The sequence below is a fragment of the Mizuhopecten yessoensis genome, unplaced genomic scaffold (assembly GCF_002113885.1).
Source record: "Mizuhopecten yessoensis strain PY_sf001 unplaced genomic scaffold, ASM211388v2 scaffold9833, whole genome shotgun sequence".
Taxonomy (NCBI): domain Eukaryota; kingdom Metazoa; phylum Mollusca; class Bivalvia; order Pectinida; family Pectinidae; genus Mizuhopecten; species Mizuhopecten yessoensis.
The window spans coordinates 229,442-241,842 of NW_018408245.1; the positions used below are offsets into that span (position 1 = coordinate 229,442).

The following is a 12,401-nucleotide window of genomic DNA, read 5'->3' on the forward strand; positions in this document are numbered from 1 at the left end:
AATTAACCTGTAGAGAAATGTTTTTTGTTTGTTAGAGTAATGTTATAGTTCACCTGTATATGGTATGATACCCTGAACATCATGTTATAGGGAAAATGTGGCATTACCTGGAATGTGGTTTACATTTATTTTCTTCTTGTTGCTTCCTAAAAATTTTTTTTTTAGCCAATACGATATTAAAAGGTACCTTTAAAACTGTTGTAGATGATCAAGATATACTTGTATACTTGATTTTGTTTTCAAAATGTTATCGCAAGTATTATGACCAGATCATTGCATTTATATCCTTACAATGCCAAGTATTTTTTTTTACACTGATGTAGATAATAGATTTTAGGGGGACAGTAAGCAAACAATAGCTATGATTCAGATTTTAGGGGGACAGTAAGTAAACAATAGCTATGATTCAGATTTTAGGGGGATCGTAAGTAAACAATAGCTATGATTCAGATTGGTGATCCTGAAGGGCATTAATCATCAGACTTGGCCATTTTTCTGAATGTTTGGGCATCTCTTGGAACCCAGTAGCTTTTTACCTTGGTTTAACATAGCTCTGGTGTAACCAAGATGTTTTTCTTTTAATATCTATTGTTTCGTGTTGATACAGATTGAATACATTTACAAAGAGTTTTTTTAATTTCCTGTTGAAATTGGTTGATGAGATATTTTTGTGTTAATACTGTTGGGTTTTATCTGCCAAATTGGAAGTAAGACAGGAATAACCATATCACAATATTGAGATAGAAACTGAAGAGTGTGTAATCAATACCTTCTACAAAATTCCTGAAAAGTGTAAATTGTCATAGAATACAAAGTCTTAAAACATATAGTTAATGGGAAACCTTCTAAAACATGCCTTCTATAAGAACAGCTCTCAGGAAAGCACTAATTTGAATCATAGCTTTTGTAAGGGAAAGTTACTGAGCATATAGGGCCAGATAAGTTTATGCAGTGGTGCATCGTCCGTTTATCCATCAGTCAACATTTAGCAGCCGATATATCAACCCTATAACCATATTAACATATAAGAGGATTTCTGGGTACTAAAAAAATAACACAGTAATGCTATCAGACTTGGTCCAGGGGTTTGGATCTGTCCCTGGGTTATAACACAGAACCAGTAGGGATCTCGATCCGATAACTATTAACAATCCCTGGGCAGGAAGAAAAATCATTCACTAATGCTACCATAATTGCTGGAGGAGTACTGCTCGCCCATTGGGACTAGTTTCATGGTACGAAGAGTCAAATACACTCATGCTACAATGATTGGCCCCTGGGGCCTTCCCTGCCCCAGGAGATGTAGTCCCTTGATCATAACATGGAGATAGTTGAAGTGCCTTCCCTGTAACCATATACTTATCTATTCCTACATTAACCTTATTTCATATGAAGCATTTTTGACTTGGGAATCCTTTGTTGTGTAAAGAGAGAGTTGAGCTCCCTCTTGTTGAGCATGGTAATTTGGTTGTTTAAGTATTTGAAAGTCTACTCCCCCTTAACAGTTGATCACATTTTAACTACATTTACTGAAGGTATCCTGTCGACCAGACATTCAAATGTTGTTTAAAGGAAGGGTTTTGTCTCCTTGGATGCTGAGAGACAGAACCAAAATTTGGAAATAAATATCCAGGTGAGCGATACAGACCCTATGGACCTCATGTTTGAAATACAGAACAATGTTTTTTAGTATGTTTCAAACTTACCCAACGTAATGACTCTAGTGATAAATTACAATGTTGAGTTAGTGATTAGGACCAGTAACATTGACTGATCGTAACTATGTTTATTATGTTACTTCAATTTTTTATTCTTAAGATTTATCATTACACAAATTTTGATAGACACAAGTAAAATGCCTGTTTGAGTTTCCTAAATGATATGGAAAATAGATTTGATGCTCCATTCATTGTCAGTACAGTGTACAGGGAATTGTCATTAGTTTACAGGTAATGGTACTGAGATGTTAGGATTTGATTGCTATGTTTGTGTAGTTGGCTGCTGTTGAGGCCAATGTTTATGTTGTATAAGTGTGTGATCTAGGTGTTACTTGTTGCTAGATGTAGATAATATATATATATATATTAACATGGTAAATAAAACATAATTAACATTACATCCAGCTTTCATTCTCTGTCCAAGGAACCTCACGCCAAGAATTCTCAGTTGACAACCCATTTTCCCTTATACACTCGCAGAAATAATAGGCCTTTGCAGCTTAGATTTTTCTGTTGGGAACACTTTCTGGTAGTGTGAAGTTTGTGACTGCAATTCGTCGGACAGGTAAAAGACCAGCCGTAGAGACAACTAAAAACTGGTATGGTTTAATACTCACGTGGCAGTGAATTATTGTAGCATGCACCAACATATACAAATGACACCAATTCCTCCAATTGGTTGAGGGCGTATAATGCTCTGCACACCCTGCTCTTGTCAGCCCTTTCAGTTTCTACCGACTTGGTGTTGACTGCCTATTTAGCTTTATCTACTATATATTTTGTAAAAACCTATCTGTTAACACCCAGTGTGATGATATGTGTGCACAATACTTGCTGGCACCATAAAAAGCTCTTGCTGAGAAGATGAAATGGAAGCCAAAAGCTATCAAAATTTGTTATAATTTATCTACTATCTAGTGAGAGGGGTACGCAATATATTGTATATGCTGGAAAATGGTGTTTAGAAGAAAAAGAACAAAATGTTTAGAAATGTTTTATTTTCACTAGATTTAATTTGAAGACACTTCATGCATTTCAGTTTTTTAATAAATCATTCAAAATTAATGCAACAAATAGCAATTATTTTCAAATTACTTATTGCTTGCAAACAGATTTTCTCAACAGATCGAAATACACAAAAGTATGACAAACAACATGGATGGCGTTTATTATAAAAAAAAAAAAACTTTAATCAAAACTTCAGGTATTCTGGAACAGTAGTTCCAGATATTATGGAGCAGGTGTTCCAGATATTATGGAACAGGTGTTCCAGAAGGGTAAGGGTCCTCTGTTTCATCGATGACACCCGCCACCCGCGACCTGTCTACAATGTTAAATTTAGGAAGATAAGGCGAGTACAATCTCTGCATAACTGGGCATTTTACTGGACATTTTTACAGAAATATACTTGTACACGGCATGGCTTGTGATATTGTTCAAAACCCGGTCAAAGGTCACAAATAGGTGGAAATGGTTACAAGAAGACATTTCCTGCTACAGGAGATGGAAACTATAGCGTGGTGTATTACCTGGACCCCAATGCGGAGTCACAGGCGACGCATTGAGGTAAAACGTCACTTTCGTTATTCTTCGTTTCTTTTCCCTGGTATTTCGTTTTTTAGATAAATGTATACATTTAAGCCAAATAGTTCAAAATTAGAGATTTTTGTTTAACTTGTTCAAATTGTCGCCTTACTGAAGTAGGTTTAGTGCCCAAACGGAGTTTTAGAGTGGGTCAACACTGGAATTGGCCTGTCCATGTTTTTGTCCGTCTGCTTGCTTGTTTTTACTTAAGCCTCTCAGTGAATTCATATTGTTAAATCATGAGACAAATGTCAAAATCTACAGAATACTCTCCTTAATATACATAACTACAGACAATTAAAAAAATAATACTATAAAGAGCAATATGATTTCTACAGATAAACAGTCTGGAGATCTGTCTCAGTCTTCATCAACTAATAAAGAACAGCACACCCGAGACCTAGGCTAATATATAGGCCGTGTTAGTGAATACACTGATCCATAAATCACCGGAGCGGCAAACCAGCATCCCTATCATTTCATTGGTTACCAGATTGTCAACAAACATCAGTGTAATCTCCATACATCACAGTTATATTAACTGGCATTATTATAATTTCTTTAATGAATCGTCATATGTCACAAAATACTTAACCAGCAAGAATTGTACCAGTAATCTCCATACATCACGGTAATGTTTATAGTATTACTACTCTGTAGAAAGCCATCGTCATAATGCGTTCCCCGGGTCACCATGACATCATGACCAGCAGTCTGTCTGATTAGGAAATAGTCCACCCAGGGGTAGCTCGTCTTCGTACGGACTCATGTACGCCAGGCGGTCACGTACCTGTAACCCAACAACAGCAGTGACACTTCTAATGATAAAAAAACCATCCCGGGGTTTCAATCTTACGTCAATAATCAGTTGTTAAATATTCTTTCAACCTTTCTTTTTCCCATTAAATCTTCTAATAATGCACTCTTTGCTTGACAAAGGGAACATACGTTTTTGAAAGCTCGCAAAATAAGTTTTTAATTCCTGTTTGTGTTCAAGACAAACTTAGCCTTTATTATTCATACCAAACTGACGAATCTTATTCCGAATTCTTATAGTCAGTGTTAACTTTCCTGACAGTCACTCTAAAACTTCTATCAACTCCAGGCTTGTTTTGTGAACTAAAAAGTTATGACGTGGAAGGTCACAATACCATTAAAGTTCAAAATTTACAACTGAAAAGTTTGCACTTATTTGACCTTTGACCTAGAGATCGAGGTCACGGTGACCTAATGACAGTGCACTGCACATCATCTGTGGGTGATGATGGTACACTACACGTTTCTTCGTGATCCATCTAATGGTTTACAAGTTACGACCCAGACAATACATTATTAGTAGAAGAACCAGCACTGAAAATATATATCTCCCTTCATTCCAAGGGGAGACATAATAATCTCTCGAAGTTTAATTATTTTATTAATCAATAATCTCGGAAGATCTTTCAATTTCTCAGTTTTTCCTCTATGACCTAACAACCTAACATGAACCGTAGCACCAACAAATGTATCACTTAGTTTATCAACAAAACGAAGTTCATGAACTTAAAAGAATGACCAGTAATTTACATATTCTCAGCAGTATTAAACTACCTAAACACGTATCCCGCTTAGTGTTAAACTATGAAGACCTTTTGGTATGTTTAGAGCATGGAGGTGTAACATAGCCGTCACGTTACCTTCTCCGCTTCGGTGAGGACCCTGATGAGATTCTTCCCAGCCAGTTTGGTGAGCTCCTCCTGTGTCCAGCCCCTGCTGACCAGCTCGGCAAATAGAGCCGGGTAGGTGGACACATCCTCAAGTCCCACAGGAAGTCTGAAAACGGTGACATGTCTACTTACTTTTGATTGCAATATCTAGAATTATAGATATAGTACGAAGAATCTAAAGCATATAAACTTACTTTCAGGGTTAAATCTCTAGGCGTATAATATATATAATCCTCATCTTGTTTGAGCACAATTAAAGATGTCAAACAAGTCTGTTTTACTCTACTGTCAAAGACTGTTATTAGCAAAGCGGCCTGGTCTATGAATAAATATCTTTGTTTAAAACGGCTACATCGTGCCGTCGCAAGTTCCCTGTCCAAATGTCGACCACCCCCTGTCCGACTCGTAGCCACCCAAACCGTGTATTTGACAGCGTAATACTTACGTTGGGACACCATCATAGTCGGCTCCTATAGCTACGTAGTCAACACCAATCAGCCTCTTAATATACTCTATGTGATCTGAAACACAAACATATTCATACTGTCATCCGAAAGGGTCATGCTATCATTCTGATGATCACATATTCCCCTAAGCTTGGTGCATACCGAACCGTAAGATGTTGGAGTTAAGACGTTCAGATTTTGTTGATAACGACAGTTCTAAGCTATAAGGCGAGTCTGCTGTTGAGACACTTAATCATAACGTGGAGTACATGCATGAAAACAACGGGAAAATTCTAATGCAAGATTTTTAAAACGATATGGTTTCTCTAATACACGCTTACAGCGCGCAAGAAGAAGCGCACAATCAGTACTGTGCAAATGAATGGCAGTGCAGTAGTACTGTCCAAATGGCAATACAATATGAGTGTAAGCAAAACCGTCATTCGAACCCAAAGATCGATGAAACAAAGGCAAAATATAAACAAAGGAAAAACTTTCAATGAAGATATTTGAAACGTTGAAAGGAGAATTTATCAGGTGTTCCGGAATGGTAAGTACTTTCTGCTTCATTGTAAGACAAAATCGTGTAATATCATGTTGTCAAAGAGAAAACCGGGGTAGTGTCAACAAAACCACAATAATCACTAATGGGCGAAATGGTTTACTTCTGTATTCATCTCACACAAGGACAGAGAGTAATGCCAGCAGAATCTTGAAGGCGACCGTTAAAGTTGTCTATCATCTTCACATATCTGCATCTTTGGAAACCCTGTGTTGTAAGTTTGTTTGTCAGCAGTCGACATCTATCTCAGACATCATGATATTCGGAGCAAGCCCCTGAATATCGAATCAACATCGATATGTAAATACCTTAAGTATAGGAACCAGTGATGTTACTACTAAGAAAGGTAAAGTTCAATGAATGATTATCATTCAGTTTAGTAGTAAGCCGTTCCCGTTGGTTATATTGTGAGTAAAGATCAGCGTGCGGCTGATGTAGAAGAGTCAGTATTGCCATTGATTTCCATTTCAGGAGAGTATATATGATCGATTAAATTTCGTATGATTTGAAGACAATAATACATCATCGGTATTTCTAAACATTTTCTCCAGGTGGGTGAGCATGAAATGTAAAAAGGGTTATGTATAAAAAGCAGTAAGTGCACTGCCACCTTCATCTGCACTAACACAGGTATTAAACAAAGTGTAGCTGAATCAATTAGTCTGTTTGATTTGCCATTTCGTGCATATGAAACAACTCGGTGCGCATACGCTTATAGCGTATCCGAATCGGTATGTATTAGTTAATGGCAAGTCGTACATACTTGCATTTTAATAAACCTTTGTATACATTAAGATGATAGGTCTAGGTACCAACCGTACCAACCATCGAAACGTCACACATAAACACTGACTAATTGTGATATATAACCTTTCCTCAAACAAATACATAATTTATATACGTTAGTACCTCAAAATGAAATTGAAATCTTGCAAACGTGGTATTGTCAACCAAGAATTCAGTCTGGTCTATATAGGTCTTTGTTACGTGTTGTTTTTTTTACAAAATAATCTATAAGGACTTATTTGTCATGCCATTCGCCTTTCGTGGAAAAACCAAACTCCCATTACATGAGAATGAAGCCGTTAATTCAGTTTAGTATAAGGTGGTGTAAATAGTGTATCGAATTGAAAAGTCACATTTTCTTGTAGAACAAACGCTTTTCTTATTTGTAATGGGCATTCGAAAAAATTGCTCAACAGAAGTATGTTTTCTGTTCAGCTAGCATTTCGTCTTTCTAAAAGAATGAATAATGTATAAGCACGGGTTCGATGAATATTCCACAAGCCTAGTTCGTTTTACATGCACTATACATGATATGGTGCATGCAGACAAGACTTACGTTATTAGATGGTATGTCTGCCGACACCACATATAATGCGGATCGTTGTGTGAGGTTTGGACATAATCCGCATATGTAGAAATGTGGATATGTGTTTGTTTTCATTTGAATTTAACAACATTTAAAATTCAAACAACATACGTGTAGATGCCATCAAGATAACACGCTTACTAGTAAAGCGTGGCGAAATTGCCAGAACACTGATAAGCGCTTTCTTCAGAATCAATAGTTCTTTAAAACGAATTATATATTTATAAACAAAAAGAATAACACGTAATTAGATGTCTCGCCTGTGTTCCCACTTTGATCTTAAGATTCAATGTGTGAAGCATTGTTAGTTCGACCTGAAGTTCGCAAAATAGGGCACACTCAGCAACTGATGCAGGGTTTGAGATACACTTTGTCTGAAACAACTACAGTCCACGTTTATTTAGTTCAACACTTAAACTTTTTGAGATACAGCATAAAACACACAGCTAAATGCAAAAACTTAACATTGATGAAAATGCTGTGAAAGTCACTGGACCGCAAAATAAAAGGGCACATCCAACAACTGATGCATGGATTTAGGTGAAGTATATAAGACGCATGTATGGTCCAAGTTTTGTTGGTCTACTACCTATACTCTTTTGAGAAACAGAGCTAAACGCAAAAACGTTTACGCCTCCTCGACAGCCATTGCAGGCCAGACAAAAAATAAGTAACTGCAGTTTATAGAACAAAATGAAAACATTGATAAAATTGAATGTTGGAATGGAGGCATGCATTTTTCTCTGTTCGTGGTTACATTTGAGTCTCCACATAATACGAGTTGTAACAAACCCACAACTTTATGATAGACGTCTACTAAGAAACCATGGTGACCGCGGAAAGGGAGGTAACCTTGGTAACAGAGGTAGGGGAGGTTACCTTAGTAACTGAGGTTGGGGAGGTACCCTTGGTAACAGAGGTACGAGATGTAACCTTGGTAACAGAGGTAGGGGAGGTAACCTTGGTAACAGAGGTACGAGATGTAACCTTGGTAACAGAGGTAAGGGAGATAACTTTGGTAACAGAGGTACGAGATGTAACCTTGGTAACAGAGGTAAGGGAGATAACATTGGTAACAGAGGTACGAGATGTAACCCTGGTAACAGAGGTAGGGGAGGTAACCTTGGTAACAGAGGTAGGGGAGGTAACCTTGGTAACAGTGGTAAGAGATGTAACCTTTGTAACAGAGGTAGGGGAGGCAACTTTGGTAACAGAGGTAAGATATGTAACCTTGGTTAGGGAGGTAGGGGAGGTAACCTTGGTAACAGAGGTAGGGGAGGTAACCTTGGTAACAGAGGTAGGGGATGTAACCTTGGTAACAGTGGTAAGATATGTAACCTTGGTAAGGGAGATAACTTTGGTAACAGAGGTAACAGTGGTAAGATATGTAACCTTGGTAACAGAGGTAGGGGAGGTAACCTTGGTAACAGTGGTAAGATATGTAACCTTGGTAACAGAGGTAGGGAATGTAACCTTGGTAACAGAGGTAGGGGAGGTAACCTTGGTAACAGAGGTAAGGGAGATAACCTTGGTAACAGTGGTAAGATATGTAACCTTGGTAACAGTGGTAAGAGATGTAACCTTGGTAACAGAGGTAGGGGAGGCAACTTTGGTAACAGAGGTAAGATATGTAACCTTGGTTAGGGAGGTAACCTTGGTAACAGAGGTAGGGGAGGTAACCTTGGTAACAGAGGTAGGGGAGGTAACCTTGATAACAGAGGTAGGGGATGTAACCTTGATAACAGAGGTAGGGGAGGTAACCTTGATAACAGAGGTAGGGGAGGTAACCTTGGTAACAGTGGTAATGGATGTAACCTTGGTAACAGAGGTAAATGATGTCACATTGGTAACAGAGGTAGGGTATGTAACATTGGTAACAGGGCTAGGGGATGTAACCTTGGTAACAGAGGTAGGGTAGGTTACCTTGGTAACAGAGATAGGGGAGATAACTGTTGACACTGTATTGCTTTGATTTGTTGATGAGATACTTAGCAGAAAGGTCCTTAATAGTAACTAATCGGTACATCATTTCAACCACCATATCCTTAAACGGTAAATGTTGAATTGACTAACTGACCTGCTACCTGGTCTTGTATTTCTATGAATGTGTACGGTAAATGTTGAATTGATGAACTGACCTGCTACCTGGTCCAGTGTAGGTGTTGTCTGGTTGGACGGGTAGCAGTTGATGTATAAATCATAAAAGTTGACCATCACAACTCCGCCGTTGTCTTTCTGTGAAAATAACAACACTCCGAGTAAACACTTTTAGTTTGTCAGCATATTACTTTGTTCCGTAAGCGATATAATATACAGTGTTTGCATGTATACATTCTGTCATACGGAGCATGTCGCCCTGTACGTAACGATAACATGTATACATACCGTCATACGTAGTACGTCGTCCTGTACGTAATGATAACATAAAAACATACCGTCATACGTAGTACGTCATCCTGTATGTAATGATAACATGTATACATACCGTCATACGGAGCACGTCGTCCTGTACATAATGATAACATGTATACATACCGTCATAAGGAGCACGTCGTCCTGTACGTAAAGATAACACGTATACATACCGTCATACGTAGTACGTCGTTCTGTACGTAATGATAACATAAATACATACCGTCATACGGAGCACGTCGTCCTGTACGTAATGATAACATAAATACATACCGTCATACGGAGAACGTCGTCCTGTACGTAATGATAACATGTATACATACCGTCATACGGAGGACGTCGTCCTGTACGTAATGATAACATATATAATACCGTCATACGGAGCACGTCGTCCTGTACGTAAAGATAACACGTATACATACCGTCATACGGAGGACGTCGTCCTGTACGTAATGATAACATAAATACATCCCGTCATACGGAGCACGTCGTCCTGTACGTAAAGATAACATGAATACATACCGTCATACGGAGGACGTCGTCCTGTACGTAATGATAACACGTATACATACCGTCATACGTAGTACGTCGTCCTGTACGTAATGATAACATGTATACATACCGTCATACGGAGCACGTCGTCCTGTACGTAATGATAACATAAATACATACCGTCATATGGAGCACGTCGTCCTGTACGTAAAGATAACACGTATACATACCGTCATACGGAGCACGTCGTCCTGTACGTAATGATAACATGTATACATACCGTCATACGGAGCACGTCGTCCTGTACGTAATGATAACATAAATACATACCGTCATATGGAGCACGTCGTCCTGTACGTAAAGATAACACGTATACATACCGTCATACGGAGCACGTCGTCCTGTACATAATGATAACATGTATACATACCGTCATACGGAGGACGTCGTCCTGAACGTAATGATAACATAAATACATACCGTCATACGGAGCACGTCGTCCTGTACGTAATGATAACATAAATACATACCGTCATATGGAGCACGTCGTCCTGTACGTAAAGATAACACGTATACATACCGTCATACGGAGCATGTCGCCCTGTACGTAATGATAACAGAAACAGATACCGTCATATGGAGCACGTCGTCCTGTACGTAAAGATAACACGTATACATACCGCAATACGGAGCATGTCGCCCTGTACGTAATGATAACAGAAACAGATACCGTCATATGGAGCACGTCGTCCTGTACGTAATGATAACATAAAAACATACTGTCATACGGAGCACGTCGTCCTGTACGTAATGATAACATAAAAACATACCGTCATACGGAGCACGTCGTCCTGTACGTAATGATAACATATATACATACCGTCATACGGAGCATGTCGCCCTGTACGTAATGATAACATAAAAACATACCGTCATACGGAGGACGTCGTCCTGTACGAAATGATAACCTAAATACATACCGTCATACGGAGGACGTCGTCCTGTACGTAATGATAACAGGTATACATACCGTCATACGGAGCACTTCGTCCTGTACGTAATGATAACATAAAAACATACCGTCATACGTAATACGTCGTTCTGTGCGTAATGATAACACGTATACATACCGTCATACGTAGTACGTCGTCCTGTGCGTAATGATAACATAAAAACATACCGTCATACGTAGTACGTCGTCCTGTACGTAATGATAACACGTATACATACCGTCATACGTAGTACGTCATCCTGTACGTAATGATAACATGTATACACACCGTCATACGGAGCATGTCGCCCTGTACGTAATGATAACATAAAAACATACCGTCATACGGAGGACGTCGCCCTGTACGTAATGATAACATGTATACATACCGTCATACGGAGCACGTCGTCCTGTACGTTGCGGTAATGGTTACACAAGGCGAAGGCGGAACTGTGGCTGTAGATGACTGGCGCCATTGTGATATCGAGAGTGTCCGTCATCGTTTTCTTTGATACGTGTGACAAATCCACTAACATCCCCAGACGATTCATCTCCAGAATTACTTTCTGTTAATATTTTTTTTTTTTTTATGTATTTCCTGTTTGTTAAATAACCTTCTGCTAATCAAATATCGAGTTTTTTCTAAAACTTTCTATTTTTAGATATACTTCTGTTCATTCAACAATTTTCTTTTAATGAAATAGATACCAACAGATTTACGAGAATAATTTTTCCGTATTCGCTGTTAAAAATCATTTTGATAAAGGACGGCTTGATCAGGGATAGCCAGACTGCCGTGATCGCTGACTAATTTGTCTTTTAAAACTAGCGAAATGAGCCAGTGATTACTTACCGAAATAAAATGTCAATGATTTCAAAAACATTTAACTAACTTTGAACGTATCTTCGATGAATCTGAAGGCTCTGCTGGGGAAAAAAACCCACATTTGATTGGGAGACGGGGAGGACCCAGACGGGGAGGAACCAGACGAGGAGGAACCAGACGGGGGAGAAACCAGACGGGGGAGGAATCAGACGGGGGAGAGACCAGACGGGGGAGGAACCAGACGGGGGAGGAATCAGACGGGGGAGGAACCAGACGGGTAGGAACCAGACGG

The 12,401-nt window shown here is 38.8% G+C and overlaps 1 protein-coding gene across 5 annotated transcripts in view; it reads right to left on the bottom strand.

Annotated features, from left to right (window-relative positions):
• Positions 1-302: 302 nt before the first annotated feature.
• LOC110458811 (dipeptidase 1-like) overlaps positions 303-12,401 on the bottom strand; it is a 54,384-nt gene continuing 42,285 nt past the window's right edge. For all 5 annotated transcript variants that reach the window (XM_021510734.1, XM_021510730.1, XM_021510733.1 and 2 more), the window contains 5 exons: positions 11,673-11,849; positions 9,527-9,623; positions 5,454-5,529; positions 4,979-5,114; positions 303-4,092 (listed from right to left, as the gene is read on the bottom strand). In XM_021510734.1, the coding sequence (XP_021366409.1) occupies positions 4,003-4,092; positions 4,979-5,114; positions 5,454-5,529; positions 9,527-9,623; positions 11,673-11,849 (576 nt within the window). In that variant the 3' untranslated portion in view covers positions 303-4,002. The remainder of the gene's footprint in view (positions 4,093-4,978; positions 5,115-5,453; positions 5,530-9,526; positions 9,624-11,672; positions 11,850-12,401) is intronic.